This window comes from Molossus molossus, unplaced genomic scaffold (genome assembly GCF_014108415.1).
Source record: "Molossus molossus isolate mMolMol1 unplaced genomic scaffold, mMolMol1.p scaffold_m16_p_4, whole genome shotgun sequence".
NCBI lineage: Eukaryota > Metazoa > Chordata > Mammalia > Chiroptera > Molossidae > Molossus > Molossus molossus.
In genome coordinates, this window is record NW_023425377.1 from 88,133,839 (window position 1) to 88,161,411 (window position 27,573).

At 38.2% G+C, this 27,573-nt stretch overlaps 2 protein-coding genes across 3 annotated transcripts in view; one reads left to right on the plus strand and one right to left on the minus strand.

Moving 5' to 3' along the window:
- SAP30 (Sin3A associated protein 30) overlaps positions 1-27,573 on the minus strand; it is a 73,490-nt gene that overhangs the window by 28,393 nt on the left and 17,524 nt on the right. Inside the window, exons 6-7 of one of the 2 annotated variants that reach the window (XR_004962035.1) lie at positions 26,090-26,152; positions 13,614-13,653 (exon numbers count right to left, since the gene is read on the minus strand). The gene's annotated coding sequence lies outside the window, so the exon portion shown is untranslated. The remainder of the gene's footprint in view (positions 1-13,613; positions 13,654-26,089; positions 26,153-27,573) is intronic. The other variant, XR_004962034.1, reaches the window with a different exon arrangement.
- Positions 380-26,499, plus strand: SCRG1 (stimulator of chondrogenesis 1). The gene is made up of 3 exons (XM_036282104.1): positions 380-553; positions 23,428-23,676; positions 26,270-26,499. Exons 2-3 carry the CDS (start codon positions 23,441-23,443, stop codon positions 26,322-26,324), a joined length of 291 nt encoding a protein of 96 aa, XP_036137997.1. The 5' UTR covers positions 380-553; positions 23,428-23,440; the 3' UTR covers positions 26,325-26,499.

Here is a 27,573-nt window from a genome sequence, read left to right on the forward strand (position 1 = left end):
TGAAAGAGGTAGAGGTGTTCAGCTATATTCCTAAATCACATTAGCCATTTCTCCTCCACCTCTTTCTCCCTCTGCTTGCCTCTCTCCCTAGCTCTCTGTCTCTCTGTCCCTATCTCTGAGTCTCTGTCTGTCTCTCTCTCTCACACACATGCAAGCATGTGCACACACATTTCTCAAGGTAATAATCACTCGCTGTGTTCTTTTTAAATCCCTCAGGTTTTACATTTTATTGCTCCGAGTCTGCCTCCCTGAGGTTCTTGTATAGACTCGTTATTTCCCTCTGTAAAGAAGCTGTTTAGTTCATCTTCGCCTGGCGTGTAAGAACCCAAGGGAGGCAGTTCTTGCAGCCCAGTCTTCCACTCCCCTCCTCGCGAGTCTTGGCTGGAGAGCAAGTCTGTCAATCCCAGGCGAGAGAAAAGGCAGACAAAGGTTCATTTGTAAAGAACCTCCTTCCAGCACCTCCTCTCTTCTCCTTCTGCCCAAACTCACCCAGTGAGTTGGAGCATTTTAAAAGAGTCCTCTGCCAAGAAGACCAAAAGGAAAGAAGAAGAGGGTATGTAATTTTTTTTCTTAAAAATTATTTTATGTCATTTTTTGTACTTCAAACTACTGCTATAGATTAGAGCAGAAATGTATTTATGTGTTGAGTCAGAAGAGAAAGACAGAGAGAGAACCTCTAAAGAGATGACATATGTACTTTGAAAAAGGAAAATAATCAGATTAAAGAGAATAAAAAATGTACATTCCTTAACTGGGAAAGTCACTTAATCATAGGTTTAAAGGAGGCAGCTGCCTCTCTGTTATTTCTTATTAATGTATATGTCCACTCTGAATTTGGTTCCATATAATAGAACCATAGTATTCCACCTCTCAGAACTATGTGAGGATAATGAAGTATGTAAAATTTTTTAATGCAGTAGCTATATCTCTATATTACCTACTCAAGCATGAACTGCAAGGTCTAGGAAAGCAAATGTTTTTTGCTTTTTAAAAATTCTGATTCCTAAAAAGAAACTAGTATAAATGTGTGATACAAAGAGGGAATTCACTGAATTCATCCATGGTGTCCTCACCATGGAGCACAACACAGTGTCTGTGCTACTAAGAGAAAGGGAACCTTTTTTCCCTTTGGGAACCTATAAAAATTCCCCTTTAAAATTCCTTCACTTAGTAATATAGTCTATGGAAAGCTCTCCCAAATGCTGGTCCTTTTCTCCATGATGATGATCTACTGGGGCCAGGAAAACAATTAGAATGATGCAAGACTGGATATTAATATCATCTTCTAGCATTCTCTGAGAAGCCTGAAGGCAGGTCACTTTCAGGAGGATATGGACTTTGTGTTTTCTCTGATGAATGTCTTTTGGTTATTTGGGCTAATTGTGTCTGTTTTAATGATGTTTAAAAGGCTTTTCCACTTTCTAACACCACTTTGATTCCTTTAACATGCCCTTTGAGAAGTTTCACCTCAGGACTCAGTCATTCTAACACAAACCTCTTCTATCACAGTTAATAGGAAAGAGAGAGAATTTTTTAAATATCAGTGATTTTCATCCTCCAAGAAAGATGATGGAAAACATGACAGACTGGACAGCAATTTTAATCTCTTCCAACTATAATTTTGATATTTTAAATGTCAGGTTCTGGCTGTAATTTTCATTTGCTTTTGTAGCTTTTGCTTCTCTCTTGCTGTGTTTTGGAAGAAATCTGAAAGTGGACTGCCCTTTCTGTCTAATTCATCAACTCTGTTTCATTCCACTATTTTTAATACCAGTTCCTAGAACTGACATCAGCTGCCTATATGAGCATTGCACCATAAATGTCTCAACACTATAACTACATAGCCATGTTAGTTTTGGCCATTAAATGGGATAATTTTTCTAAGTCTCCATCTAACTCCAACATTCAAAAGCTTGCTAGTGCCAAATACCCCGACACAATCAAGATTTGCAATTCCCTACATGTATGGTGGCAATGATTTGTTGCTTAATTGGAAACATTTTGCCTAGAAGTCTTTATGTTCTGCACCCACCTTTTAAATATTATGCCATCAATATTATGTCAATAAATTAAATATTGGTATAGGAATAGTATCATACATTAAGAACAATAAAAATTACATAAAATTGTGTCCCAAAACACAATAGAAAACTATTTGAGGACCTCTTGCTATTTCTTCAGATATTCAGCTTTTTGCTTTGTTTTATTTTGTAATTTGGATGTACTCCAGTAGGAATTTTATGTGCATGTACTTCAAGTGAAAGAAAAAAAATTAGAGCAATCTGCTTCAAACTTGCCAAAGTCATTTCATCATGTTGGAACTTGAAAATATACAGTCTTGATGGATTGCCAAGGATTAAGGTTGGTGTCTTCTACTGAAAAAACTAATCAATGCATCACAGGAACATACTGGCTCAGACATTGTTCCACTTGCTAAATAAGAGTTAAAGCTATTTATCTGCACTTAAGTAAAGGAAGAAAATAAGACTTCAGTTCAAACATGTAATTTCTAAAGTGTTAAAAAAAATACCAATAAGCGCTTGCCAGATGTGGAACTTTCCATCGTAGTATGTGACTGAGACTGTGACAGAAACACTATTTTATGCTCTGGCATGAACGTAGTCAGAAGAGGTGTGTGGTATGGCAACATACGGACTTACTTTTCCTGCAATTTATTTTTCATTCCTTCAGTGAATGTTTTTTGAATACTTACTGTGAGTCCAGCATTGAAGCAGGCACTCTAAGCGAGAGGCAAAAAAAAGTAGAAGTCACAGTCTTTGCCTTTATGATGCTGGCGTTTTCTCTTCCAGTCCTTTGAATGTTGCCTCATCCTAGGTCAGTCCTTTGCCTCTTCTCTTCTGAATCTATACTCACTACTCTGCCAGTCTCATAGCTATAAATACTATCAATAAATATCCTGATGACTCTCAAGTTTGTATTTCCAGCCCTGACCTTCAGACTCATATTCAACTGCCTACTTAACACTTAGATGTCTAGTAGGCATCTCAAACTTAACTTGTCCAAATATTTACTCTTGCATTCCCCCCAAATTGACTCCATTCAATTGTTTCTCAGCTCAATCATCATCAGTAGCATTCAGGTAAAAAAAAAACAAAAAACTATGAATCATTTTTTATTCTTTCCCTATTGCATCATATTGTCTATCAAGTTTCACCAATAGCCTCTTTTTTCTACTTACAGTCTTGTCTCACTACAAAACATCTTCATAGAGCTAAAAAAAAAATTATTTTTAAGACATAAATCAGATCATGTTACCTTTCTACCAAAATCTCCCAATGGTTTCCCAATACACTCAATAAAATTTAAAGCCTTTATCATGTCCTATAATGCCCTTTATGATCTTTCCAGATCTTCCTTCCTGGTTCTAGATAAATTCATAAAACAACCAATTCAATAAATGGCCAAATGGCTTTCAGCGGATTTCCCACTCCCAACTGTAGCCATATTCCCCATATGGTTAACTGGCAATGACAAGGAGCTATTTAGTCAAGTTCACAGTTTTTGCTGCACAGTTATACATAAGTGCAATGGAAACAGAAAGTAAGAGAGTTGTGCAAATGATATGGGCTGGATCAAGGAAGACTTCTTAGGAAAGATGAGTTTGAGGTTTGTTCTTAATAGATGGTTTGATAAGAAATTAACATAAAGAGAAGAGGTTAGAGGGAGCAATAAGAAAAAGACATGTATAGGATTGAAGAGGTGATGGGTCTGACTGCCTACTAACTGTAAATAATGAATGATTTGTGTGGAGAAGTGGAAGGAAGACCTGAGGATTAGCCGTAAGAAGTTCACAGTCTTTTAGACAACATGACATTTCCATAAGCTTTTGCTCAGTAATAAAAATATGTTTTCAGAGAAGCATTCATTAATACTACAAATGTGGGCCAAGCATGTATTAGCCATTGGGTATGTGGTGATTAAAAAAAAAAAAGACTGCCCTAGTGATGCTTTCTGTTGAATGGGAATGATAGATATAAAATGAGTAAACTCAGATATATCATTAAAATTGTGATAAATATCATTAGGGAAAAGAAGTGGACACTATGAAAGAGTCAGATTGAAACTACTTCAGATTGGATGTTCAGGAGAGGCTTCTGAAGAAATGACATTTAAACTGAAACCTAGCCCTGGCCGGTTTGGCTCAGCAATTAGAGCGTCAGCCTGCGGTCCAGAGAGACCCAGGTTCGGTTCCCGCTAAGGATGCATACCTCGGTTGCAGTTTGTCCCTGGCCCTGGTTGGTCGTGCGGGTGGCAGCCACTCGATGTGTCCCTTTCATGTCGATGTTTCTCTCTCTCTCTCTCTCTCTCTTTCTCTCTCTCTCTCTCCCTCCCTCCCACTCTATCTGAACAAAAAAATGAAAAATGTCCTTAGGTGAGGATAAATAACTAAATAAATAAACTGAAACCTAATAGTCAAGAAGAAGCCAGCCAAGTAAAAAGTATTTCTCACAGAGATGGCAGCTTATAGAAAGATCCTAATAAAGGAAGAAAAATTTTCTTTTAATTATAAGAAAATAAATACTTTATTGCAAGATTTTTAAATGGGTGATGTGGGCTATTTCCTAAAAAAATATAATTGTCAAAATTAACTCAAGACTTAATGGGAGGTCAAAATGGCAGCGTAGGTAAATGCAGTATCACCTCCTTCCACAACCACATCAAAATTACAACTAAACTACATAACAACCATCATTCAGAACTTCCTGAAATCTGGCTGAATGGAAGTCCCGCAACTAGGGAATTAAAGAAGCAGCCACATCAAGACTGGTAGGAGGGGCAGAGGCTCAGACAGCTGGTCCCCACCCACATGTGGAGGATAAAAATCAGGAGGATTGCCCTGGCTGGTTTTGCTCAGTGGTTAGAGTGTCAGCCCGTGGACCAGAGAATTCTAGGTTCAGGGCACATACCTCGGTTACGGTTCGTCCCCGGCTCGGTTGGGGTTGTGTGCGTGGCAGCCAGTTGATGTGTCTCTCTCTCACATCAATGTTTGTCTCTTTCTCTCTTCCTCCTTCTCTTCCTCCCCCTCTATCTGAAGATAAGTGCAAAAGTGTCCTCGGGTGGGGATTTAAAAAAAATCAGGAGGATACCTCAGCTGGGAAAGTCCTTCTTGAGGAGTGAGGCATTCCAGCCCCACACTAGACCCTTCAGCCCAGGGATCCAGTGCCAGGAAGAGAAGTCCCCATGTATTTGGGCTGTAAAGACCAGCAGGGATTGTGGCTGAGTGACATGGAGGCTTCTAGAGTCCCAGGCAGTTACTCTTAAAGGGCCCAAGCATGGATTTCCATGGACTCATACCCTCTGAACTCTAGTGTTGGGGCAGCAGCTTGAAATAAACCAAGAACGTATGGGGAGGAACTAACTTCTCTGACATCAGGGCAAGAGTGGGGTGGGGGTAGGGGACACAGATTTCTCCCAGAAAATAGTGCTGGCAGAGGCCATTGTTCCTTGGCTGAGCCCTCCCCACCACAGAGCCCACAGGCAGGCACCATATCTGAGTCTCCATCAACTTGGCTTACATTCTTCACCTGCCCCAGTGATTCCATAAGACCCCACCCCACCCAGCTTGCAGGCTCATCTAAGCTGTTTCCAGTGTCTTTTCCATATGAATGGTCTGTCATGGCTCATGCTTCTGACTTTCCTAAAATCTCTCAAACAAGCAGCAGCTGGCCTCAGCGTGCCCAATACCTCTCATGGCTGCCCACCTTCATTCATAGCTTGGTTTCTCCTGGGAAACTCCAAGCCCAACACAAGTAGCAGCCATCTGCAGATCACTCTGTAGCTCATGCCAGGCAGCCCCAGGCAGGACACAGGTAGTAGCTGACTTTGTACCTCCCAGGAAGCCCAGAACCACTGCACCCAGTGGTCAGCTTCAGACCACACCAGATTACAACGCTATCACCTCCATGAGCAGCACACTCAAGGAGCAGACTTGATGAGCACCAAAGCCCCACTGAAGCAAGCCCTGCTCAGTAGGGTTGGCTACTACACAGCAGCTCTTCAGCTGTAGTTGCAGCTCATCCTCATAGCCAACTGACCTGGAAGTCAGTCCCTCCCAGTGATGCCAACAACAATCAAGGATCAACTATAACAAGACAATACACACATCCCACACAGAGGTGCACCTGGTGTGCCCAGCTCAGGTGACTGGGGAGGCTGAGTCACTGGGCCCTACAAGAAACCTACCACACAAGGCCATTCTACCAAGTCTGGAAAACATAGCAGCTCTACCTAATACATAGAAACAAACACAGGGAAGCAGCCAAAATGCATACACAGAGAAACATGCTGCACATAAAAGAACAGGAGAAATCTCCAGAAAAAAAAAACTAAATTAAATGGAAGCCAGCGAACTATCAAATACAGAACTCAAAACAATGAGTATAAGGATGCTCGCCCTGGCCGGTTTGGCTCAGCGGTTAGAGCGTCGGCCTGCGGTCCAGAGAGACCCGGGTTCGGTTCCCGCTAAGGGCATGTACCTCGGTTGCAGTTTGTCCCCGGCCCTGGTCGGTCGTGCGGGTGGCAGCCACTCGATGTGTCCCTTTCACGTCGATGTTTCTCTCTCTCTCTGTTCCTCTCTCTCTCTCCCACTCTACCTGAACAAAAAATGGAAAAATGTCCTTGGGTGAGGATTAAAAAAAAAAAAAGGATGCTCAAGGAACTTACTGAGAACTTCAAGGAGCTTAGTGAGACCTTCAAGGAACTTAGTGAGATCTTCAAGAAACATAGTGAGAACATCAACAACATAAAAAATGACCAGTCAGAAATAAAGGATATACTAATTGAAATGAAGGATAATCACAGTGAATCGATAGTAGAGTAGAGGACACATCAAAGATTTGGAATATGAGGAAACAACACTCTTGGAACAGCAAAAAGAAAAAAGAATACAAAAATATGAAGATAGTGTAAGAAGACTCTGGGACAACTTCAAGCATACCAACATTTGCATCATGGGGGTGCTGGAAGAAGAGAGGGAGCAAGAAATTGATACCTATTTGAAAAAATAATGACAGAAAAATTCCCTTACCTGGTGAAAGAAATAGACATATAAGTCCGGGAAGTGTAGACAGTCCCAAATAAGATGAATCCAAAGAGGTCCACACCAAGACACACCATAATTAAAATGCCAAAGGTTAAAGATAAAGACAGAATCTTAAAAGCAGCAAGAAAAAAGCAGTTAATTACCTAAAAGAGAGTATCCATAAGATTGTAAGCTGATTTCTTAATAGAAACTTTGCAGTCCAGAAGGGAGTGGTAAAAAATATTCAAAGTGATAAAAAACAAAGACCAACAACCAAGATTAATCTACCCAGCAAAGCTATCATTTAGAATTGAAGGTTAGATAAAAAGCTTCCCAGACAAGAAAAAGCTAAAAGAGTTGATCACCACCAAACCAGTATTACATGAAATGTTAAAAGGTCTTCTTTAAGAAAAAGTAGAAAAAAAAAGATTAAAAATATGAACAATAAAATGGCAATAAGTAATATATATCAATAATTGAGTCTAAAAATCAAAATAAACAAGAACAGAAACAGACTCATAGACAGAGAGAACATTTTGACGATAGCCAGATGGGATGGCTTAAAAAGGTGAAGGAATTTAGGAGTACAAGTTAGTAGTTAGAGTGTAGTCAAGGGGGTATAAAGTACACCATAGGGAATATAGTCATTAATATTCTATGTATGGTGTCAGGGGGGTATGAGATTTTTCGAGATGATAACCTAATAAGTTTTATAATGTCTAATCACTGAGGTGTACACCTGTAACTAATATAATATTGTATGTCAACTGTAATTGAAAAATAAAAAATGAGAGACTTCCGGTCAAGATGGTGGCATAGGTAAATGTGGTATTGCATCCTCCCACCACAACCACATTAAAGTTACAACTAAACTACAGAAGAGCCATCATTCAAAACTGCCTAAAATCAAGCTGAATAAAAATCCTACAACTACGAAATTAAAGAAGCAGCCACATTGAGACTGGTAGGAGGGGCAGAGGTGCAATGGGCTGGTCCCACACCCACGTGTGTTGGATAAAAATTAGAAGGATACCATGGCTGGGAAGGTCCTCCCTCAGGACTGAGAGGTCCTCGTCCCACACCAGGTGCCCAGCTCAGGGTTCCAGTGCCAGGAAGAGAAGTCCCCATAACTTCTGGTTGGAAAAACCAGCAGAAACTGAGGCAGAGGGAAGGTGAGACTTCTGGAGACCCAGGTAGCTCCTCTTAAAGGGCCCGTGCATGGACTTACTTGGACTCCCACCCTTCAGGCTCCAGTGTGGGGGAGGCAGCTTGAAGGCACCAGAGACATATGGGGAAGAACTGAGTTGTTTGGCATTGGAACAAGGGCTGGAAAGGCAGCTTTTCTCCTGGACAGACGTGCTGTCAGAGGCCTTTGTTCCTTTGGTGAGCCCTTCCCTGGGATGGCAGATAACCCCCATATCTGGGACTCCAGAAACCTGGCTCACACTGTTTTCCCCACCCTCATAATTCCCTGAGGCCCCACCCCACCTAACTTTCAGGCCCACCCAAGCTGTTGCCAGTTGCTTTACCATATGATTGGCCTGTCTTGGATCCTGCTTCAGGTTTTCCTAAATTCTTTCAAACAAGCAGCATCTGGTCTCAGCTAACCTCATACTTCTCATTAAGTAATACATAGAAACAAACATAGGGAGGCAACCAAAATGAGGAGACAAAGAAACAGATCCCAAATGAAAGAACAGAACAAAACTCCAGGAAAAGAACCAAGCAAAATGGAGATAAGCAACCTAACAGATGCTGAGTTCAAAACACTGCTTATAAGGATACTCAGTGAACTTAGTGAGGACCTCAGTGAACTTAGTGAGGGCCTTAAGAGCATAAAAAGAAATGAAGGAGACTCTAACTGAAATAAAGAATAATTCACACAGATTCAATAGTAGAGTAGGTAAAGCCAAGAAGCAAACCATTGTTTGGAATATAAGGAAGCAAAAAACACCCAGTCAGAACAGCAAAAAGAAAAAAGAATACAAAAAAAAATGAAGATAGTGTAAGGAGCCTCTGGGACAACTTCAAGCGTGACAACATTTGCATCTTGGGGGTGCCAGAAGGAGAAGACAGAGAACAAGAAATCGAAAACATATTTGAAACAATAATGGCAGAGCCCAGGCTGGTTTGGCTCAGCGGTTAGAGTGTTGGCCTGCAGTCCAGAGAGACCCAGGTTCGGTTCCTGCTAAGGGCACATACCATACCTCGGTTGCAGTTTGTCCCCGGCCCTGGTTGGGTCGTGCGGGTGGCAACCACTCAATGTGTCCCTTTCACATAGAGGTCTCTCTCTCTCTCTCTCTCTCTCTCTTCCTCGCTCTCCTTCCCACTCTATCTGAACAAAAAATGGAAAAAATGTTCTCGTGAGAGGATAAAAAAGAAAGAAACAATATGGCAGAAAACTTCCCTAACTTGGTGAAGGAAACAGACATACAAGTCCATGAAGCACAGACAGTCCCAAACAAGATGAACCCCAAAAGGCCCACACCAAGACACATCATCATCAAAATGCAAAAGGTTCAAGACCAAGAGAGAATCTTAAAAGCAGCAAGAGAAAAGCAGTTAATTACCTAAAAGACAATGTTCATAAGACTGTCAGCTGATTTCTCAAAAGAAACTTTGCAGGCCAGAAGCGAGCGGCAAGAAATTTTCAGAGTGATGAAACACAAGAACCTACAACCAAGATTACTCTCTCCTTCAAAGCTGTCATTTAGAATCAACGGCCATATAAAGACTTTTCCAGACAAGGAAAAGCTAAAGGAGTGCATCACCACCAAACCATTATTATATAAAATGTTGAAGGGTCTTCTTGAAGAAAAGGATAAAATTTTTGAACAAACAAAATGGCAATGAATACATATCTCACGACAATTCAATCTACAAACAAAATGAACAAACAGAACAGAAACATTATCATAGATAAAGAGAACATTTTGTTGGTTGCCAGAGGGGGAGGTGGGGGGGATGGGTGAAAAAGGTGAAGGGATTAAGAAGTACAAATTGGTTGTTAGACTGACAAACCTCAAAGGGAAGGGGGGTGGGGGTGGGAAGAAATAAACCAAAGAACTTATATGTATATATGCATAACCAATAGACACAGACAACAGTGTGGGGAAAGGCAGGAGGGGGGTGGAAATGGGGAGAAGGGAGTCAATGGGGAAAAAATGAGGAACATCTGTAATACATTCAACCATAAAGGTAAGTTAAAAAAAAGAAAAGAAAAAGAATAAAAAGGAAAAAGAAGCAAAATAACAATAAATAAATAAAATAAAAAATGATTTAAAAATATTAACTTAATAGGTAGAAACTATGTAGTATTGGGGGTATATACACAAAAAATATTCATTGTTTATCTGAAATTCAAATTTAATTAGGTACGCCATATTTTATATGGCAACCTCATATTTTAACAATGTTAAATATGGTGATACATGTATATCAGAGACATAGGACTGTAAAAATGGTCAAAGAGTGCTTGTATATGATTTTGTTTTGTTTTTTAACTTTATATTTTATTTTTTTGTAGAATGGTTCATTTTCTTTGTTTTATTTTTTTATTAATTTATTTTTGTTACAGATGTTTCTCCTTTTCCCCCCATTGACACCCTCCTCCCAATTATGCCCCCCACCCCCAGCATAGTTGTCTATGTCCATGGTTATGAATACATGCGTATAAGTTCTTTGGTTTATCTTTTCCCTCCCCCCTGCCCATCTCCTCTGAGGTTTGTCAGTCTGAACCCTACTTCTATGTCTCTGGGTTCATCTACTTATTTTGTTCATTATATTCCACAAATAAGTGAGATCATGTGATATTTGTCTTTCTCTGAAGTATATGATTTTGAATCCATCTGCTTGTATGTAGCAGAGTATAATGGAGATACTCTGAGGAATAAACCTCAGTAAATATCAATCTTTGAGATGAGTTTGTCCAAACACGCCTCCACCATCTATTCACTTTCCCCCTTTTCTTATTACCATATGAGTCTGTACTTCCTTATCAGTCTTCTTTACTGGTTTGTAATTTCTATCTGATTTATCCTTCACCCAGTCCATACATGTTAGTATTTCCCAGTGTCCTGTTCCTGGCCACCTAATTTCTCCTCCTTATCTATGCATACCCAAAAGAAGCACATAAAAATGTTAACAACAGTTCTCTCTACATTGACACTCTAGTTGACTGTTATTCTACCTGTGCTTTTCTGTATTTTCCATATTTTACACTGAGTATTATTACTTTTTTTGAGAAAAAAATATTTTTCTTAAAAAATATCTAACCAGGTTTATGGCTCTAATTAGAACCATCTAATGGAAAGAAAGCTTCAGCAGTTAACAGTCATGAAATGAGCTCAGAAAAAAACTACACCTATATGCAGGAAATGTAATATGCAAATATAATACCCAACAGCCATAAAAACTAGGCAAAATTAATGTAGATCACCAACAATAAGAACATTACTACATAATAAAAAATCTAGAAAGATCAAAGCTGCAAAACATATTTTTAAAATGTCAGACAATAAAAATAAAAATCTTCAAACCTATTAGGCAAATAGATTAAAAAGATTCTATAAGTGTCCCCCAATATCTCCCTACATACCCAACCTTTCAATAGGGAAGAATATGTTAAGAGAGGTTAAAGGTAGTAGGTATTTGTTGTTGTTGAATCTTCTGATAAATGTACACCACATACAGATAAATATTTTTAAGTCAGGTATGAGCTATCTGACCAGAATAAATTCTAATTGTAACCAAAAAAGGGAAAACAAAACAGAAATTGGGAAGTACATTTTAAAGTAAGGCTATTTAGCCCGGCTGGTGTGGCTCAGTGGTTGAGCATCGACCCATGCACCAAGAGGTCGCCAGTTCGATTCCCAGTCAGGGCACATGCCCAGGTTGTGGGCCCAATCCCCAGTGCGGGGCATGCAGGAGGCAGCCAATTGATGTTCTCTCTCACATGTTTCTATCTCTCTCTCCCCCTCTTCCCTTCCTCTCTAAAAACCAATAAAGAAAAAAAAATAAAATAAATAAATAAAGTCAGGCTATTTAGAAAAAATTAAATATAGTACAATTAAATTAAAACAATAGTATCTGATGACATGCAAATTTAAAGATTTGACAGCTCACTAACTTCTTTTAGTAATAAACATATACCTGCAACTAGATACTGAGTTTAGCAATCTGAAAAACTTCTTTTTCTCTTATTGTAGGTATCTGGAGACTAGGATATATTATCTGTTTTTTTACTAACATACCAAGTACTGTTTTGGGTGCTTGGAATACACATCAGAAAAAACCCTGCTTTTCTGGAGCTTATATTCAAGTTTGAGGAGACATAATAAGAATGTTTTATAATAATTTAGAGGTTCATAAATGCCATGGAAAAGTAGAACAACTGCCCTGGCTGGTTTGGCTCAGAGGTTGGAATGTTGGCCCATGGACCAAAGAATCACAGGTTCGATTCTGGTCAAGGTCATGTACCTCGGTTGCAATTCGGTCTCTGGCCCTGGTCGGGGCATGCAGGAGACAGCCAATCAATGTGTCTCTCTCACCACCACCCCCTCTATCTGAAGATAAATGAAAGAAATATCCTCAGGTGAGGATACATATATATATATATTTTAAAAAGAATATGTGAAGGGGCAGTTAGAAATGCAGACATCTGGTGGGAGAGCTTTCCAAGCAGAGGAAATAACCAGTGCAAAGGCCCTAAGTCAAGGATGTGTCTGGTTGTATGTATATTTTAATCCTCACCCAAGGACACATTTTTGTTGGTTTTAGAGAGAGGAAGGGAGAGGGAGAGAGAGAGAGAAACATCAATTGGTTGCCTTCCATACACACCCTGTCTGGGGATCAAACCCACAACCTGGGTATGTGTCCCCATCAGAATCAAACCCACAATCTTTTGGTGTGTGGGACAATGCTCCAACCAACTGAGCCATACTAGTCAGGGCTGTCTGGAACTTTGTAGGAACAGCTGAAACAGAATGACCAAGGGGGAAAAGTAACTGATTTCAGATAGGTAATGGGGAGCCAGAGTGCATATGGAGTTCATTGCAATGACTGGCTTTAGCTCAAAGAAACTGGAGTTATTGGAAGAGGATAGGTATAGTTGTTGAATATTTTCCTGAATTCTGTTGGTATTCCTGGTACTTGGAGTAGTACTTGGCATGAAGGAAACACTAAAAAAAAAATGTTTATGTTGAATCAAATTTAACAAGTTTACTCCTATTTTCCTCTCTCTCACATAATTACTTAATCACTTTATCAGTGAATCCTACATCAGTGCTATTCTTTGACTTCCTCACTTTCCCAATATTGACTGCTTTTCTCCTGCCTACCCTCGCCAGTTTGGTCTTGGGGTGGGGAGAGAGATTCTAAGTCATCTGAGGAAGTACATGAAGATTTATGCTTGAAGATAAGAGTATGATTTCAAGATATATTTCAGTAGCCTATTTCATTTGAACAAAATATACAAGCATCACTCCAGAAATAGGAAACGCAGCTTGGATGGTACCTCGTTCAAACCATAAGGATGTTATTTGTTATATTTTGGGACCTAATAGCTACTTACTCAGTTCAAGAGATGGGAGTCAGAGGAACCACAATTCAGTCTGGGAAAAGGAGTTGAAGAAGGGAGAAACACCATTTTGAGAATTTGGCTTAAGTAGCAAAATCATCAGAGTACCACACAATTCACTTTTAGAATCTATAAGATTTGTGTATCTGTCCTCCATATTCCTCCAAAAATAACTCCAAATAATAAAAGTTACATAGAAAGCTTTGCTTCTGCTCCAAATGGAGTAACAAGAATCTGGTTTATCCACTTCCTTAAAACAACAAAAACACAGACAAAATATATGAAACAACTTTTGCCAAAACACTGGATTTTAAGCAAGGTAGAACATTGGTTCCTGAGAGATAGGAAACAAGTGAAGTGAGCCCTACAATTTCCCCCAGCCTACTGCCTTGGTAGAGCTAATCATTGAAAATATATACTAAATTCCTTTCAACAATACTGTTTTCTTTCAAAGTACCATAAAACCTATCTGTCTTCCCCCCTTTCTTTTCTTTTTTTAAAAATATGTTTTTATTGATTTTTTTAGAGAGAGAGGAAAGGAGAGAGATAGAAACATTGATGTGAGAAAGAAACATCAATCAGCTGCCTCCTGCACATCCCCCACTGGAGATTGTCCCCCACTGGAGATTGAGCCCACAAACTGAACTGGGAATCAAACTGGGACCTCTCAGTCCATGGAATGACACTCAATCCACTGAGCTACACTGGCTACCCCACTCCCTTCTTTTTAATACTCCACAGCAGGAAAGATACTTTGGCACCTGTCAACAAGAGAAAACCCAAATGGCTATGGATTCTGATTCTGGTCTCTCCACTATCTTGCTAGTCTTCCATTACTAAAAGAATTCCCATTCTTTTCATGTCTAATATGGATGCCAGAGAAGCATGATTATACTGAGGATAACTATTCAATAGTTATATGCAAATACTGTACTTAAAGAGTTATTTCCTGAAGGAGAAATTAGACTTGTTTGGTATGACCCTAAGAGTTCAAATTATGACTGATGGATAGTAACTACAGAAAAATATTTTACAGTAAGGAAAACATTAGAACTGTAGCAGTGTAATATGTCGACTTAGTCAATAATGAGTTCTTCAATCATGGTAGGTTTTTAAGAACAACCTACATGTTCATTAGGGGAAATTCATGCCTCTGTTTTCAACTGAAGTTATGATGAAGTAATCTACGTAAGAATAAAAGTTCTCAATATCACTAAAAATTTGCAACAAAATGGGTCCCAAAAGTAATTTTGGATTATTCTAAAAACTTCATTGAACTAAAATACATCTATAGAATATTACCATCAATGTGAGGATTAATGGGCTTTTTGTTTCCATCAGAATGGGGCCCAAGTTTTTTGACAATGTTGTCAAGATATGCAAGGTCAAGAACCACTATACTTGATGATGCTATTTGTCCTAGATATTTATCAGAGTTTTATTACCTTAAAAAAGCAATATTTCTGCACTGAACATACAAAAGAAATTATTTTGGGTATTTAAAATGCAAATTCTAGGTCTTACCACCACCTCTTCCTCTCATCCAGCATTTCTCATTCAATATTTATTTGTGAAATGGAGCCATTTAATTTTTAACAAATATTCTAAGTGATGTTTATTGTAGATGGTCTTTAAACTATGCTTTGAGAAACACAAAGAAGAGAGTAGAAAAGATCGACACTTTCTACCCAGGAGTTTATGAGAATTCTAAGAACTTTGTGTTCAGATAAATTCCATTAGAAACAAAGCAAGGATTCCAAAAGGGTGGCAGAGGGAGCTGAAGCCACACAGATCATCTCCCAGAGCCAATTTGGAATTACAACTTATATAAAGACACATTGTTAGGAAAAGCAGCTGGAGAGGACCCATAAAACCACAGTCAGAAAGAGGACACTAAATTGAACCTGGTAGGATCTGCGGAGGCACGAGAGGGTGGGATGGGAGCCCATTGACAGCAGCTATTTTAGCTGTGAGCAGCTCCCTCAAGGTTAAAATCCCAAGCCAGCTCCATAGTGCAGAGGGTCAGCACAGAGCACTAATTAGCTATAGCCACTCATCTTGGGCTCTGGCAGAGGGTGGGCAGATTGGACTGGAACTGTGAGGAGAGACTTGGGAGGTTGGAGAGCTGGGACTGCACTAGGAGTTTTGTGCTGAATCACTCACTCACAGGACAGTAGCCATATTACTTAAAGAGCCCCTTCTCAGAGCCACAGGGAAAAGCAACAGCCCCTCCCTCAGGAATGTAACACCACCCAGCCAGGGCAGAGAAACAAAACTTAAGGATCATTAACAGCCAGCAAGCATCTGTCCCACTGGCTAGAAATCCTCTTACCCTGAACACATGAGGGATTTTTTCATTCAGTTGAGGTCTACAACCCAAGGCTCATCAAGTAACCGACACTAATAGCCTCTAGGCAAAAAGCTAGAGGATATCTGAACCTTTCCTGGGCTTGCAAATATACCCTGGAAAGTAAGACTTGACAGTGGTGTTTAACATGGGTCCTCCCACACTTATCCAAAACCATTAGAGGGACCCACAACCAGAAGAACACCAATACCCACAGGGAAAATTTGGCAGGCTCCAAAACCCACTGAGAGAGTCAAAATGGTGAAACAAAGAAAAAAATCCTAAATAAAAGAACAAGATAATTCAACAGAAGATGAAAACTGAAAGGGAATTGAGCAAGATATCAGAGGGAGAGTTCAGAGTAATAATCATGAGGAAGCTCAACAGCATGAGTAAAGATATAGAAGCATTGAAAACCAACCAATTGAAAATGAAGAATGACATAGCAGAAATAAAGAATACATTGGAAGGAATAACCAGTAGAGTAGAGAAGGCCAAGGATTGGATCAGTGAATTAAAAGACAGGGTAGAAAAAACAGTCCAATCAGAAAACCAAATAGAAAAAAACAATTAAAAAACAGGAAGACAACCTAAAGAACTGTGTGACAATATGAAACATAACAACATCTGAATCATAGGAGTTCCAGAAGAAGGGGAAAATTAGCAAGGGTTAGAAAATATATTTGAAGAAATAGTGACAGAAAACTTCCATAACTTGGTGAAGGAAAAAGGCATACAAGTACAAGAAGCACAGAGAGCCCCAAGTAAGAAAAACCCAAACAAGCCCACACATAGACACATAATTAAAAATGCCAAAAATTAAGGACAAAGAGAGAATCCTAAAGGCAGCAAGAGATAAGCAACAGGTTACCTACAAAGGAACCCTCAGAAGGCTATCAGCTGACTTCTCAACAGAAACACTACAGGCCAGAAGGGAGTGCACAAAGTAATCAAGGAAATGAAAAATACGGATCTGAATCCAAGACTACTTTATCAAGCAAGGCTATCATTCAAAATAGAATGTCAAATAAAGAGCTTCCCAGACCAAAAAAAAAGGGAGGGGGGGAGCTAAAGGAATATATTAGCACCAAACCAGCACTGCAAGAAATGTTAAAAGGACTGCTGTAATTAGTAGAAGAAATAGGAAGAAAATATAACCACAATAAACAAAAATGGTAATAAATAAGTATATATCAATAATCACCTTAAATGTAAATGTATGGAATGCTCTGATCAAAAGACACAGAGTAGCTGACTGGATAAGAAAACGTGACCCATATATACATTGTTTACAAGAGACCCGCCTCACAACAAAAGACTCACATAGGTTGAAAGTGAAGGGATGGAAAAAAAACTTCCAAGCAAACAAAAAGGAAAAAAGAGCTGGGATAGCAAAAGTCATATCCAATAAAATAGACTTCATAATGAAGGCCATAACTAAAGACAAAGAAGGCCACTACATAATATTGAAAGGATCTATCCAACAGGAAGATATAACCTTGGTAAACATATATGCACCCAATATAGGAGCACCAAAATATAAAAACTTCTGGAGAACTTCAAAGGAGAAATCAACAGCAATACAATCATAGCAGGGGACTTCAACACTCTGCTGACATCACTGGTTAGATCCTCTGGACAAAAAATTAACAAGAAAACAGAGGCTCTAAATGATGCACTAGATCAAATGGATTTAATAGATATCTACAGAAAATTACACCCTAAAACTGCAGAATGCACATTCTTCTCAAGTGCACATGGGACATTCTCAAAGATAGACCACATGTTGGACACAAACTAAGTCTCTACAAGTTCAAGAATACTGAAATCATATCAAACCTCTTCTTAGATTACAATCGCATGAAACTAGAACTCAATTATAATAAAAACGTTTAAACACATGGAGGCTAAATAGCAAGTTATTAAACAATGAATGGGTTACCAAGGAGATCAAGGAAGAAATTAAAAACTTCCTGGAAATCGATGAAAATAAACACACAACACAAAATCTATGGGATACAGTGAAAGTAGTCCCAAGAGGAAAGTTCATCGCATTACAAACCTACCTCAGGAAACAAGAAAAATTTCTAATTGACTACCTAACCTCACCACTTAAAGAACTAGAAAGCAAACAAAAAGAAAAACCCAGACCAAGCAGAAGTAAAGAAATAGTAAAGATCAGAGCAGAAATAAATGACAGAGACTAAAAGAACAATTCAAAAGATCAATGAAACAAAAAGCTGGTTCTTTGAAAAGATAAACAAGATTGATGGATCCTTAGCTAGACTCACCAAGAAACAGAGAGAGAAGATTCAAGTAAACAAAATCAGAAATGAAAGAGGAAAGGTAACAACTGACACCACAGAAATATTAAGTATTGTTAACAAATACTATGAGCAATTATACACCAACAAATTGAACAATCTAGACAAAATGGACAAATAACTAGAAACACCTAGTCTCCCAAAACTGAACCAGAAAGAGATAGAAAACTTGAACAGACTTCCTGTCAAGGTGGCAACGTAGGTAAACGCAGTATCACGTCCTCCCACAACTACATCAAAGTTACAACTAAACTACAGAACAATCATCATTCAAAACCGCCTGAAATCGAGCTGAATGAAAGTCTTACAACTACGGAATTAAAAAAGCAGCCATATTGAGACTGGTAGGAGGGGCAGTGGTGAATGGGCTGGTCCCACACCCACGTGTGGTGGATAAAAATCAGGAGGGTATCTCGGCTGGGAAGGTCCTCTCTGAGGACTGAGGGGTCCCCGTCCCACACCAGGTGCCCCACTCAGGGTTCCAGTGCCAGGAAGAGAAATCCCCATAACTTCTGGCTGGAAAAAGCAGCGGGAACTGAGGCTCAGGGAGGCTGAAGTGGCTGGAGCCCCAGGCAGCTCCTCTTAAAGGGCCTGCGCATGAACTTACTCAGACTCTCTCCCTCTAAGCTTGGAGAGGCAGCTTGAGGAACACCAGAGACATACAGGGAAGAACTGAGCTGTTTGGCATTGGAGCGAGGGCTAGAGAGGGGGCTTTCACAGGGACAAACATGCTGTCAAAGGCCTTTGTTCCTTTGGTGAGCCCTTCTCTGGGGTGGCAGACAGCCACCATATCTGGGACTCCAGCAATCTGGCTCATACTGGTTGCCCCACCCTGGTGATTCCCTGAGGTCCTGCCCCACCCAACTTGCAGGCCCACCCAAGCTGTTGCCAGTTGCTTTACCATAGGATTGGCCTGTCTTGGATCCTGCTTCAGGTTTTCCTAAATCCTTTCACACGAGCAGCACCTGGTCCCAGCTAGCCCCATACCTCTCATTAAGTAATTAATAGAAACAAACACAGGGAGGCAGCCAAAATGAGGAGACAAAGAAACAGGTCCCAAATGAAAGAACAGAAAAAATCTCCAGGAAAAGAACTAAGCGAAATGGAGATGAGCAACCTAACATGTTGAGTTCAAAATATTGCTTATAAGGATGCTCAATGAACTCAGTGAGAACCTCAGCAAACTTAGTGAGGGCATCAAGAGCATAAAAAAGGACCAGTCAGAAATGAAGGATGCACAGTCAGAAATGAAGGAGACACTAACTGAGATAAAGAATAATTTACACAGACTCAATAGTAGAGTAGGTAAAGCCAAGAAGCAAACCATCGATTTGGAATATAAGAAAGCAAAAAATACCCAATCAGAACAGCAAAAAGAAAGAAGAATCCAAAAAAATAAGGATAGTGTAAGGAGCCTCTGGGACAACTTCAAGCGTGCCAACATTTGCATATTGGGGATGCCAGAAGGAGAAGATAGACAACAAGAAATTGAAAACATATTTGAAACAATAATGGCAGAAAAATTCCCTAACTTGGTGAAGGAAACAAACATACAAGTCCAGTAAGCAAAGACACTCCCAAATAAGATGAACCCCAAGAGGCCTACACCAAGACACATCATTATCAAAATGCAAAAGGTTCAAGACCAAGAGAGAATCTTAAAAGCAGCAAGAGAAAAGCAGTTAATTACCTAAAAGGGAGTGTCCATAAGACTGTCAGCTGATTTCTCAAAAGAAACTTTGCAGGCCAGAAGCGAGTGGCAAGAAATAGTCAGAGTGATGAAAAGCAAGAAACTACAACCAAGATTACTCTCTCCTTCAAAGCTGTCATTTAGAATCAATGGCCATATAAAGACTTTTCCAGACAAGAAAAATTTAAAGGAGTTCATCATCACCAAACCATTATTATATGAAATGTTGAAGGGTCTGTTTGAAAAAAAGATAAAATGTATGAACAAACAAAATGGCAATGAATACATATCTATTGACAATGGAATCTACAAACAAAATGAACAGGCAGAACAGAAACATTCTCGTAGATACAGAGAACATTTTGTTGGCAGCCAGATGGGAGGGGTGTTGGGGGCATGGGTGAAAAAGGTGAAAGGATTAAGAAGAACAAATTGGTTGCTAGACTGACAAACCTCAAAGAGAAGGGGGGTTGGGGGCCGTGATGAAATAGACCAAAGAACTTATATGCATAACCAATGGACACAGACAACAGTGTGGGAAAAGGCAGGAGGAGGGTGGGAGTGGGGAGGAGGGGGTCAATGGGGGGAAAATGAGGAACATCTGTAATACATTCAACAATAAAGATTAAAAATAAATAAATAAATAAATAAAATCAATAAAGAAAAAAAATTAAACAAAAAAAGAAAACTTGAAGAAACCAATAACAACAAAGGAAATTGAAGAAGTAATCAAGACTTTCCCAGCTTTCAAAAGCCCAGGCCTGCATGATCTCATGGGGAAGGTTTACCAAACATTCAAAGAAGAAATAACACCCATTCTCCTCAAACGATTCCAAAAAATTCATGAAGAAGGAAGACTTCCAAACTCATTTTATAAGGCCAGCATAATTCTAATTTCAAAATCAGATAAAGACACTATAAAGAAAGAAAACTACAGGCCAACATCCCTGATGAACATAGATGCCAAAATCCTTAACAAAATATTAGCAAATTGGATCCAGCAATACATTAAAAAAATTATTCACCATGACCAAGTGGATTCATCCCAGGGATGCTAAGGCTGGTACAATATTCACAAATCAATAAATGTGATACACCACATAAACAAAATGAAAGATAAATACATATGATCGTATCAGTGGACGCTGAAAGAGCATTTGACAAAATCCAGCAACCGTTTCTGATAAAAACGCTCAGCAATGTGGGAATAGAGGGATCATATCTCGATATAATAAAGTCCATATATTAAAAACCTACAGCCAACATCATACTCAATAAGCAAAAACTAAAAGAATTTCCCTTAAGAATAGAAATAAGACAGGGATGCCCACTTTTGCCGCTCTTCTTTAACATAGTCCTGGAAGATTTAGCCACAGCAATTAGACATGAAGGAAAATTAAAAGGATTCAAATTAAAAAGGAGGAAGTGAAAATGGTCATTATTTGCAGATGACATGATATTATACATTAAAAAATCCTAAAGATTCCAAAAAAAATATACTAGACTTAATATACAAATTTGGCAAAGTAGCAGGATACAAAATTAACATCGAGAAATCAGTGGCATTCTTATACACCAAAAATGAACTCACAGAAAGAGAAACCAAAAAAAAATCACATTTACCATTGTGGCAAAAAAATTAAGATACCTAGAAATAAACTTACCCAAAGAAGTGAAGGATCTATTTACAGAAAACTACAGGACATTGAAAAAAAGAAATAGAGAAAGACATAAAAAAGTGGAAGCATATACCATGTTCATGGATTAGAAGAATTAACATCATTAAAATGTCCATACTACCCAAAGCAATCTATAGATTCAGTGCAATCCCTATCAAAATACCAACGACATATTTCACAGAACTAGGACAAATACTTCAAAAGTTCATATGGAACCAAAAAAGACCCTGAATAGCCATAGCAATCTTGAAAAAGAACAACAAAGTAGGAGGGATCACAATACCGAATAACAGGTTATATTACAAAGCCACTGTAATCAAAACAGCCTGGTACTGGCACAAGAATAGGCATATAGATCAATGGAACAGAACAGAGTTCCCAGAAATAGACCCAAGACATAATGCTCAATTAATATTTGTCAGAGGTGGCAAGAGCATACAGTGGAGTAAAGACAGCCTCTTTAATAAATGGTGTTGAGAAAATTGGACAGCTACATGCAAAAACAATGAAACTAGACCATAAACTTACACCATGTACGAGAATAAACTCAAAATGGATAAGAGACTTAAATGTGACTCGTGAATCCTTAAAAATCCTAGAAGAAAATGTAGGCAACAAAATTTCAGACATCACACATAGCGGAATTTTCACTGATAAAACTCCTAAGGCAAGAGAAACAAAGGAAAACATTAATACATGGGACTAACATCAAACCAAAAAGCTTCTTCACAGCAAAAGAAATAACCATCAAAATGGAAAGAAAACCCCCTATATGGGAGAGCATAATTGCCAACAATACATCAGATAAGGGGTTAATTTCCAAAATATATAGAGTGGTAACCTAACAAAAGGAAAACAAAGAACCCAATAAAATAAAAAATAAAAAAAATGGGCAGAGGACCTAAATAGGTACCTCTCTAAATAGGACATACAAATGGCCAAGAGACATGAAAAAATGCTCAATGTCACTAATCGTCAGAGAGATGCAAATTAAAATGACTATGAGGTATCACCTCACACCTGCCACAATGGCTGCTAACAAATCATCAAACAAGTGCTGGAGAGGGTGTGGAGAAAAGGGGACTCTAGTACACCACTGGTGGGAATGCAGACTGGTGCAGCCACTATGAAAAGCACTATGGTTTTTCTTCAAAAAATGAAAAATTGAACTGTTATTTGACCCAGTGTTCCTACTTCTAGGAATATATCCTAAGAAACCTGAAACACCCATCAGAAAGAATATATGTACCCCTATGTTTATAGCAGCACTGTTTACAATTGCTAAAATCTGGAAACAGCCCAAGTGTCCATCAATAGATGAGTGGATAAAAATAGCTTTGGTACATATACACAATGGAAAAGTATGCAGGTGTAAGAAAGAAAGATCTGGTATTCTTTGAGATGATATGGAGGGACCTGGAGAGTATTATGCTAAGTGAAATACGCCAATTAGAGAAAGACAAATACTACATAATCTCACTTATTTGTGGAATACAATGAACAAAATAAGCTGATGACTAAACAGACCCAGAGACATAGAAAGGAGTATGGTTCAGAGTGACAAAGCTCAAAGGAGGGGGTCAGGAGGGAGGGAGGGATGAGATAAACCAAAAAACTCATATACATGTATGCGTAACCATGGACATAGACAACAATGCTTGGTGGAGGAAAAAGGTGAAACATCTGTAACAAAAATAAATTAATTTTTAAAAAAAGTAAAACAAAACAAAACAAACGTTGACACATTTTGTTTTTTCTTCTATCTCAGGGCCAGACACAAAATGAAATTCACAGTACTTGCTCTCACCGTTGGGCTAACTTTGTTGCTGGAAGTCCAAACCATGCCTGCAAATCGCCTCTCTTGCTACAGAAAGGTAATTAAAGAGAACAAGTGCCACAGCCTTCCAGAAGGAGATGACCTGACAAAGATCGAAGTAAAAGCCCAGGATGTCTCAGAAGAACAGGATTGTGAGATGGTCTGTTACTGCAACTTCAGCGAATTGCTATGCTGCCCAAGGTAAGGAAATGCAAATCACAAAATATAATGCTATGAAGTATATGTATAAAGATTCTTTTTTGATACCTTTATAATGAGTTTGCTGAAAATAATGGTCTTTTTTATTAAATCCTGTTGAAATCTCAGCTATTTTCTAGAATTACCACCATTATGTATGGAATTGAATGTTTCCATTTAAGAAACAGAATTTGGCAGATATTTTTAAAAACTTAATGAAATTCAGAAAATGAATAACACTCTGATCTATTAAAATTGAAATTCCCTATCAGATTTTTACCACAAAAAAATCTATCAGCAGCAGCGGTCAATTTCAAGGTTGATATTATAAACTAACTTGAAAATGAATAAAACGCTTTAGAAAAAAGATCTCAGTAAACAGGATCAAGTAATTAACTGGACAGAAAAGTTTGGAAAGGGTCAAAGAAAGAATTTCTAGCTCTATATATGAGTTAACCAGAAATAAACTAAATAAAAATTTTCCACTGACTTGGAAAGTAGATGTATTTTAAGTATAATATAATATAGATAAGTAAATAAATATTTCTAACTCAAGATCAAATACTATGATCTTGCTATTTCCTACGTAAATTAGCTTTTTCAAATTACTTTTAAAATGTCATCATATTTCTATTTTTCTAAGAAACCTGGAAAGTAGAAAGGGCAGATATAACCATCTTATCAAGCAAAACGTACAGAGGTAAAATGACCAGCACCATCTCACATGACTAGTTAATATCAGCACTGACATTAAAACTCAGGTCTTCTGATTTGCACCAGATATTTTTTCTTTCAAGCCAGTTGGTTCTTAATGTGTGGCTTTAAGAACAGCAGCTTCAATATCACCTGCGTTCTTGTTAAAAATGCATATCCCTCCTCAGGCCCAGATCAGATGTACTAACTCAGAAGTGAGGCATAGTAATAATGGCTTAACAAGTTTTCTAGGTGTTTCTGATGTATGATAAAGTTTCAGAATTACTGTAGTAAATGATGATATCAAGAACTTGAGTTAACTCATTCCACAAAATGACTTAATTTTTCCCAGGTCACATAAATAAAATATCATCTAATATTAAAATACCATGTTTGCTTTTTTATAATTATAAGACTTGAATCCAGTTTACAGAAATGTACTTGTATTTATTTCATGATATAATTTTCTGATTGTCTCTGTTAATGGATAAGAATAGAAGTATAGATATACAAAAGTAATTTCTATCTGATACTAGGTTACCCTTTTCCTAGTAACAACAAATTTAACTTGCTAAGTAAGGTAATTTACTTTTCCCTGTAATCACAAAGTTTAATTTGTCATCCTATTTTTTTCATTTTTATTAAGATATAATTGACAGCCCTGGCCAGTTTGGCTCAGCGGTTGAGCGTCGGCCTGTGGACCAGAGAGTCCTGGGTTTGGTTCTTGCTAGGGCATATACCACCAAAAAAAAAAAAAAAGATATAATTGACATACAGGCTCTGGCTGGTTTGGCTCAGCAGTTAGAGAGTCGGCCTGCGGTCTAGAGAGACCCAGGTTCAGTTCCCGCTAAGGGCACATACTTTGGTTGCAGTTTGTCCCTGGCCCTGATTGGGTCATGTGGGTGGCAGCCACTTGATGTGTCCCTTTCACATCGATGTTTCTCTCTCTCTCTTCCTCTCTCTCCCTCCCACACTATCTGAACAAAAAATGGGAAAAAAAGTCCTCAAGTGAGGATTTTAAAAAATCTTAAAAAAAAAAAAAGACATACAGCACTGTTTAAGTTTAAGGTATATGGCATAATGACTTGACAGATATATACTGAAAAATGAGTACCATAACAAGTTTAGTTATAGTTAACAATAAATTTATTATTATAGTAATAAATTTAGTTTATTTTTGTTTATGATAAGTTTAGTTTATAATAAATTTATTATAGTTAATAATAAGTTTAGTTATAGTTAATGGATATTACCTCATATAGTTACCAACCCCAATTTATTTTTCCTAATAATGGAATCTTTTAGATTTACTCTCTTAACAAATTTCAAATATACTATACAGCAGAGCTAATAATAGTTATCATGTTGTACCTCACATACTAAATAATCATTATCATACTATCTTACACCTATATACAATTTTATATTATTCCACTCATTTTTATACATTACCTCATATGATCTTTCCAACAAGAATAGAGTAACTTAACATTTATCCTTTCCCTATAAAAGCTAGAAATGTATTTATTGACTTTCTAAGAAATTTTTAATCTTCTCTGTTTTACCTATAAATTTAAACTTTATGGTCCATCCTACTCATATCAGAGGAATTAATTTTTTTGGTATGATCATAAGCTTTTGAAATCACCTAATCTTTCCTTTTCTTTATAAAGAAATGATAGCTATCAATGGTAAATGGAGGGAAAGTAGAAGAAATGATTACCTTATTGGTCTTTGTTGCTCCTGCGGCAAGTCCTCCCACTCACTCTCTTTGTACTTTATTCACCTAAAAAGAATAACCATAGATGAAATCCTCCAAATCACTGTTCATTTTTAACCCAGAAAAGACTAATATACACCTTAGTTTATAGCTAGATTTAACTGAAGTCATATTTTCTTTCAGGGATGCCTTCTTTGGACCAAAGATCTCTTTTGTGATTCCTTGCAAGAGGCACTGAGAATCTTCATGTATTCTGCAGAGCACCATTGCTGATTTCCCAGAAACCACACTATGTCAAGTATAACTGCATTTCTAGTTTCTATCCAGTGCAATAAAGCACAGATTCTACAAATTCTTACTTTTCTAAGACAAGTAAACTTGTGTTAAATAAGTAGTAATAAAAATTACTTCAACTTAATTTTTCTCTGTGGACATTGTTGACACTGGTTAAAAATACTGGGTAGAAAATTTTCATCTAGTGAGGTGTTAACTACGTTCAGTAAAAGAATTCTGTGCCCAGATGAACAGCCGTAATTCTGGCTCAAAGATTGAGAACTTTCAGTTCTTAGTTGACAGTTAATGACCATCTAATACTTAAAGGAAAGAATCATATATAAGTTGAGATTTTTGGAAGGAGAACTAGAAGTTTTCTAGTAAGAGGAGAAAAGGAAGCCAATATTTGAATATATAGTATGCATACCAACTATTTTAAGTACATTTTCATTTTACTCTCTTAGAAACAATAACAAAAACCCTCAAGGTAAGTATTCTTAAACCCATTTTTCAGATGCTGACTCAAGTTTAAGATATTTGCTAACAGTCAAGGCAAGAATTTGAACAAAGTAATTCCAAAACCCATACACTACCCACACATACAACAGCTGTAGCTTTAAAACTATGATGCATATCCCCAATGTATCGATTTTTTTTTAGAATAGCACATATAAAAAACCATATGCAATGGATGAAAATTAAAAAGTCAAATGCATTTTTAATATGTTTTTGTTATTGGGTTTTTGAGAGAGAGGAAGGGAGAGAGAGAGAGAAATATTGATATGAGAGAGAAACATCTATTGGCTGCCTCCTGCATGCTCCCTACTGGGGATTGAGCCCACAACCTAGGTATGTGTCCTGACTGGGAATCGAAGCAGGATTTTTTAGTCCATGGGAAGACACCCAGTCCACTGAGCCACACCAGCTGGGCTCAAATAAATTTTTTAAAAAATAAAGTAGCCTTCGCCGGTTTTGCTCAGCGGTTAGAGTGTTGGCCTGCAGACTGAGGGGTCATGGGTTCAATTCCCAGTCAAGAGCAGTACCTGGGTTGCAGGTTTGATCTCCGGCCCCGGTCAGGGTCGTGTGGGAGGCAACCCATCAATGTGTGTCTCTCACATTGATATTTCTCTCTCTCTCTCTCCCTGCTTTCCTTCCACTCTATCTAAAAAACTCAAAGAAAAAATATCCTCGGGTGGGGATTAACAACAACAAAA